Source organism: Pseudophryne corroboree, chromosome 1 (assembly GCF_028390025.1).
Source record: "Pseudophryne corroboree isolate aPseCor3 chromosome 1, aPseCor3.hap2, whole genome shotgun sequence".
NCBI lineage: Eukaryota > Metazoa > Chordata > Amphibia > Anura > Myobatrachidae > Pseudophryne > Pseudophryne corroboree.
In genome coordinates, this window is record NC_086444.1 from 1,110,609,260 (window position 1) to 1,110,616,646 (window position 7,387).

Genomic DNA, 7,387 nt, shown 5'->3' on the forward strand with positions numbered 1-7,387 from the left:
TGTTTATCTTTCCCATCAAGATCACTTCCCTGAAAACATGATTCCAAATCGACAACTGATGGTGGAGGCATATCTTCACCATCTGCTCCCATCACTTCGTCCATCCACTGACCCTCGACAAAATGACATCGGAGTCCATTGTGCCTAGGGGAAAGGGTAACTGACACCGGACAGTCCTTATCTTGCTTCTCACACCACCTTTGAAGATTTCGGAACATGTTAGTGTTGGTTCCAACAATCGCCGAGAGCTGCCCATTATCCCCAGGTGAATCAGGACATACTAATGCAATGAATGGCACAGTGTCATTCGGTGAGATCAGTCCGGGCTCGAAGGTAATTTGGGTAGCTATATACCCCAAGTAAGGGTATTTCTGCTCGCTGAGACCCCAGACAGTCAGTCCATGGAGGGGTAGTATAGGGACATCAGACAAATGGTCCCGGTACCAGGATTCAAAGACGATAGATACTTGGGATCCACTATCCATTAAAATAATACAGTCTTGTCCGTTGATCATGGCTTTCACCAGTGGTGCTTGTCCCATGAGGCTTTCTGGGATGTTGTCAGCCCACTGGGCACTCCCCATTGCATAAATATTTAGAATTGGGGAGTCTGTGAGGGGGTCACAGTACTCCCATTGGAGTTTTCCACTTGATTAATCCCCACCCTTTCAGAATTAGTAGGGTTAGAATAATTCCCTCGTCGTCCTGACCCGAGATTGGTACACTCAAATGATCGATGACCTATCTGTCCACAACTATAACAAGTAATAGGGGGTCGACCTCCCCCTCCTCGAGTCATTCTTCTTTCTGTTCGTGGAGGCCAATACTGACTAGAGTTGGCGTGGGTCTGTAGGGCAATCAATTGATCTATTTTCTTGTTCTGCTCTTCGAGCAATTTAAATAATCTATCATCTGCGGTAGAGGAGGCCGGAGTGGGCAATACCACTTTTACTTTCTTGATAGTACTCTCTCTATTTTCTATTTGGACTTCCTCCAGCTTGACCTCTTTCACTAATTCATTTAACGTGGGTGGAGGCCCCGAAGTCCGAACGCATCTTAATCGTTGGGCCACTGGGTTGTTGGTCAACGCCCCTTTTAGCACTTGCCTCATGCGACTCTCATCTACGGAGGCTTTAGTTATTCCACCTTTGTCTACAATTTTGTAGATCAATCTATCAACCCTATATATGTACTGGGTCAACTTTTCTCCGGGCTCTTGGTAAGTTCGGTGTAGTCTTGCCATCAAATCCCCTACATCTTCTAGGGTACCAAAGGAAAAGTCCAGGGCCTCAATATAATCTTTTAAGGTAGCTGTTGGCTTGCTCCTCCTAGTAGCCTGAATCACCCCCATTGCTGGACCTCGGAGACTTTCCACTATTCGTTGTCTTTTTACATGTTCCGGACACTGCCATTCTTCCGAATGTTGAACAGCCGTCTCCCGCCAGGTGTCATAGGTTTCTTCACCCACCGGCACAGGAATAATCCCGGAGAACATCCTCAATCGACGATAGCCCCCTTCATAGTGCCATCGTTCTAGCTGGCTGACCATCTTATCCACCACTACATCAACCCCGGTTCCCACGGTTCCATCTTTATTCTCTGAACCTCCTGCTTCCACCCCAACTGTAGTCATACACTTCCCGATGGCATGCGCACCTGTCCCGGAGTCTCCCCCAGAGGTTGCTTCTTCATCCATACAGTCATTCCCATCTGGCCATATCACTTGAATCTTCCAACCGGGAGCATCTCCCACTACCACTCGGATTGGTATTAAGGTTCGATCTAATGAATGCCGGTTGCTGACCAAAAAAGCAAATGTATCACCATTAGATCCTCTCCACCTATCTACTAGGCAGGGCTGACTAACATCATACATGTTAGCCACCACTCGTAAAGTTGCTTCGTCACTCACCCCAGACAGATTTCCCCATAATCCAAAACTACATAGGGGGTCCACCCCCTTTTCCCGACACCACTTAAAAATATCGGCACTGGTCACTTCTTCAAGTATCCGTAATTCAGTCATCGCACCCCGCTCCCCTGATATCTCGGATCTCAGCAGAGCCTCCATAATGTAACCCTGGAACTGATGATGGGTTACCGTGAACTAGTCGAGTGTGCCTCCACCCAAGCTATTTGGATGATTTTCCAGGCGAGCTTGAGAACGCCTATATATTATAGTTTATATATCCCAATACTATCTATATTATATCTCTGTTTCCCTTGACAGTCCCCACTAGTATGACTGAGTGATTAATGAAATTACCTTCTTTCCTTTTTTATTTTAGATTACAACTCCACGAAAAAGACTATTTCACTGGTAAGTATATATGGGTTTACTTAATAACAATTCAAATAGAGTACATTGAACACATCGTACCTTTCATATGCGTTGAGGGTAGTCATCAATTTTGAATTGTTCATCACAGTTGATCTCTATTGACATAAATTAACTGCATGCAATACAAAAAACTGTAACTATCCAATAGTCTATAAGACTATTGACCCGGGTTGATAAAAATATTACTTTTATATATTTATAGCTTATATCATACAAATTATACTATGGTGCACCATCAGCTATATTCCCAATAACTGCCTAACTATATAATCATACATTGAATATCTGGACTATCAGTCTGATACCACGGGAGAAAGTGATAATAGGAGCAGAGTAATTAAGGCACTTGAGAAGGGCTGATGAAAATTATATTCCTAGTGATGCTCCCGGGTGATGGAAGGTCCCTTGTCAAATTATGGAGTGACTGTGCTTCAGTCTGTGGGATTTCTCTTTGTGGTAGATATAAACTTGTTTCCTTCCACTTAGGATCTGGTAGAAGTTAGATATAGTGTAGTAGATATGATACTACTATAGATGATCTTCTCTCTATACAAACTGAGTAGATTAGAGGATTCTTATTCAAGTGTGTGTAACAATATAGAATAAATGCCAGTCTGCGTTGCTTTAAGTATTGTCAGGCAAATTACTTGGACTATGGTGAGTGGAATTTAGAGTAATTAAATATCCACACGTCTCTCATGCCTCAGATTCAGTTAGTCACCGTATGTAAATAACTTGCTAGGAATGTAGCAGCTGACAGTCACTGTGATGCCTCAGGATACTCTATACAGGCCAGTTCCAAAGTAGTAACACTACCCCCTCTAATCTTCATTCAGTAGTTACATAGTCCAAAACGTATAGCTGAATGGCTTTTCACCCGGGGGTAATAATTTTCAATCAGGAGTATACCTGGCCTGACTGCCTTTATTATTTAAGACATATAACGATAGCCTTTTGGACAAATAATGCCTGCATGGATGAGGTTTATATACACACTGAGACAGTGCTGATGCCTTACAGTATTACAGTGCTCCTGACAGCTTAATGGATGGGTTGTATAGGTTATGTACAATTAAGGTAGCCACTTCAGGATGCTCTCTATAGCACTTCCCCTGATTCCTCCTCTGATGCACTGATTGGGAAATCAATTTCGGACCGCATATCCAGCCTGTACCTAGCAACAGCTCTGGAGGGTGCCTGTCACTATGCAGTGTCCCACATACTATCTGCCCGCAGAGGTCACTTCACCTTCCTTTCAGGTAATCACTTAGCCAGAGACTCTCTCTCTCGTCCCCGCTCCCTCTCGATCACCGCTGCTCCCGGCTAATTAGCGCTGGGTCCGTCACGTCAGACTGCTCTCCGTCTCTCTCCTTCTCTATCACAGCTGCTCTCAGCAGATTAGAGCTGGGGTCCGTCCCGTCAGCCGGCTCTCAGTCTCCTTCCTCAGCTGCCTCACCTCACGCTCTCTCAATCTCTCTTCAACTGTCCTTTTTCCAGCGAGATCACCGTGGGGGGTCCAGCATGCGAGCCTCCTCACCGTGGGGGGTCCAGCATGCGAGCCTCCACAGTCTAGCCATGAGGGTTTCTAGAACAGTCTCTTCATGCCCTCAAGTGCCCTGGTATTCATGCTGCTCCCCCAGCTCCATTGTTCACAGATATGATAACAGCACTATAAATTAATTTACTGTAACTGCTCAATATAAATCCTATGGTTAATATATATATATATATATATATATATGGACTTTCATATTAATAAATCTAATACATGGGACATATGGCTCTGATACCCTAAAGGGTTACACTCAGAAGAATTTTCCCTGCACAGCAATGAGGAGTGGGAGCCGACCCAGGAGTAGAATACGACCGAACAGGCATCCAGTGACCAGCCGCGGTCGTCAAGGGACCAAAGGGAGAAGCAAAAGAAAAAGAAAATGCCTAGAAAGGTAAATACTGACAACACCTGCAGACACAATAGCATCTAACTTGATACACCCTAGTTCGCGCACTGCCATGCACACCTACAGGTATCTTTGTGCACTGCCAGGGATACTGACACTCACAGGTACATACCGATCATATTAATTGCATGTTTTTTTATCCCTAAAGGCAAGAAGCCAGCCAGAGGATCAGTCGGAGGAGGAAGCCTCTGGTGAGACGCAGGACAGAAGAAGCCGCATGGACCCAGATGCACTGAGGCAGAAAACTGTGCCCTAGTGGATGGCGTCGACAGGTCCTACGACGTTCTGTATGGACCAAGGGCACAGACCACAGCAGCTAAGACCAAGCGAAACATCTGGGATGCCATCGCGAGACAAGTCACTGCAGTTTCTGGAAACTGCCGGAGCACCAGAAACTGCATGAAGCGGTACAGTGATTGCCGCAGACAGACCAAAAAGAAGATGGGGATTCAGCGCCGACATGAGACAGCTACGGGAGGTGGTCAGGCTCTCAATCTGAAGTGGTTACCCTGGGAGAACGTTATTAAAAGGCGCATGAACCCTGTCATGGTCCAAGGAGTTCGCATTGGTGTGGACTCCAGCCGCCCTGCTGGCTTTCCCGAGGAGGAAGAACCGCCCAGAAGACGGAAGACGGTGGGAGACAAGCAGTCCAAAAGGAGGCCTGATGGTAAGAATACATTCAGATGAGCTGTACTAAATCTTTTTTTTATTTATTTTTTATTTGCTAATGTGTTTGTTCTTTTTCCCCAGACACGCCTGCCCAGAGGACATCACCTGCGCGCAGGACATCGCCAGCGCATGGACCATCACCTGCGCAGCAGGCATCGGCAGCAGCGCGCGGACCATCACCTGCGCAGCAAGCATCAGCAGCGCGCAGATCATCACCTGCGCGCCACACTTCGTCAGCGCACAGAAAGTCACCTGTGTGCCAGACATCGTCAGCGCGCAGACAATCACCTGCGCGCCAGACATCAGCGCGCAGAACGTCACCTGCGCGCCAGACACCATCGGCGAGCACACCACCAGCTGGGTGCCAAACTACATCTCCTGCGCGCAGGCCATCACCAGCTCGTCATCTCTCCAGGAGGTCTGGGACTGTGACCGAAGAGCCTCAACAAGACACTACCCTTGTGGACCCATCACCCGAACTGTTTGAGTCAACAGGGTTAACGGACAAGACTTTTCTTGGGTTTGAAGACAGCCGTGCAGACAGCCATACCCTTGAAAAGTCTCCAGAATTGAATGAAGCTCCTGGAACAGCGGCACCACAGGATGGAGAAGGTTTATTTTTTTTGGGGGGTGTGGGGGGTCACCATTTTTGTATAGTTTATTAACTTAATTTTTTTTCTTCTTTTGCAAACAGAGGTGCCACAGACCAGCAGCGGATTAGCGTCGGGGATTGGTCCCTACTACAGGCCGGATATTGGACTGGATGAGTCGGACGATGAGGTGGAAGTGCAGCAGTCCGCTGTTTCTACATCCCTGTGTGAGTAATTATCAAATTGTGAACCTTCAAACAAATGTATGATTGTGTATACTAATTTCTAATTTTCTTTTCAGCTTCACAAATGCAATTTGTGGCAGACGTACAGCAAGGGCAGGATCCCTTAAATATTCAGAGGGTAAACAACCTGGCAGCAGAGATGAATGTCCGCCAGGATAGTTTTTGGGATGTTGTTGGAACCAGACTGGACGCCATTGAGAAGACAATGGGGAAGATGGCAAACGGTTTGGTTGACATGCAAAAGGCTCTTGCCGACAGCACGGCAGAAATGCAAAAGACCAGACGAGAAGATCGCAGGGAGACTATGGACATTCTTCACATTCTGGCCACATACATCAACCGGCTGGTGGATAACACATCATGCCTGGCACACAGCGTTTGACAACATGTCGGAGAGCCAACGACATTCGGCAGCCAGCCAACAGATCATCGCAACCACGCTGCAGATGATGTACGATAAGCTCCCTGAGCCAGCTCATCAACACGCTGGTGAACCACCACATCCGCCATCACAAGCCACACGGACGCCTCCTGCCCTTCCTCCACCACCATCCTGGTATAGACAGTCACAGCTGTACCAAGGATATACAGGGATGTACCCCACCTACCAGATGTCTCCACCACCAACACCGGCCGCATCTTCTACACCAGCACGGCCACCGAGGCCAATTCAACGCACTCCACAGCTGCCCAGGGCATCGACGCCACATCAGGAGGAAGAAGAGGATCCGGACGGACAACCACCATAAGCCCGGTCGTATTGTTTTATTATTTACTATTTATGTTTTTCATGTTTCCCTTTCTCCCCCTCCCATTAGTTTTTTTTTCTTCTTAATATTGTTTTATATTTGTGTTGGGCTCCCCCACCCCCGACCGGATACTACCAAGGAGCTATGTCTAGGCATACATGTGCGGGCATGTATGCGTGCGCGTGTGGTAACTGATGAAAGCTCCTTGTGGTTACATATATGATGGACCAAAGAGCTATTCTGATACCACTTTTTTTTATACCAAAAAACTCACTTTTGATTTGTTGTAAATTAGGCTTTCACTGTAGTGTGAATTTACTATTCACTAGTGTTTGTTTTTTGCTTCTTCATAGGATTGGTTGAAAACTTGAAGTTGATGGCGTAGATGGGTTGTGTGTACCAAAGTGAGTGAAGCGATGATTCTAGTATATATTCCAGAAACTTTTGACCGTCTGACCCTGGGGAACAACACAGTCCAGCAATGGGTCATGCTGGACTGTGTGGTTCCACAAGTGCAGCCGTGTCAAAGTGCTGACCACTGTCTTGACTCTGCCACTTTAGACCGTCTGACCCTGGGGAACAACACAGTCCAGCAATGGGTCATGCTGGACTGTGTGGTTCCACAAGTGCAGCATGTCAAAGTGCTGACCACTGTCTTTACTCTGGCACTTTGGACCGTCTGACCCTGGGGAACAACACAGTCCAGCAATGGGTCATGCTGGACTGTGTGGTTCCACAAGTGCAGCCGTGTCAAAGTACTGACCACTGTCTTGACTCTGGCACTTTGGACCGTCTGACCCTGGGGAACAACACAGTCCAGCAATGGGTCATG

The 7,387-nt window shown here is 47.0% G+C and overlaps 1 protein-coding gene across 1 annotated transcript; it reads right to left on the bottom strand.

The window, feature by feature from the left end:
* Positions 1-595: 595 nt before the first annotated feature.
* On the bottom strand, positions 596-1,876 carry LOC135050592 (paraneoplastic antigen Ma1 homolog). Its single transcript, XM_063957044.1, has one exon. It carries the CDS (start codon positions 1,874-1,876, stop codon positions 596-598), a length of 1,281 nt encoding a protein of 426 aa, XP_063813114.1.
* Between the last annotated feature and the right edge of the window lie 5,511 nt (positions 1,877-7,387).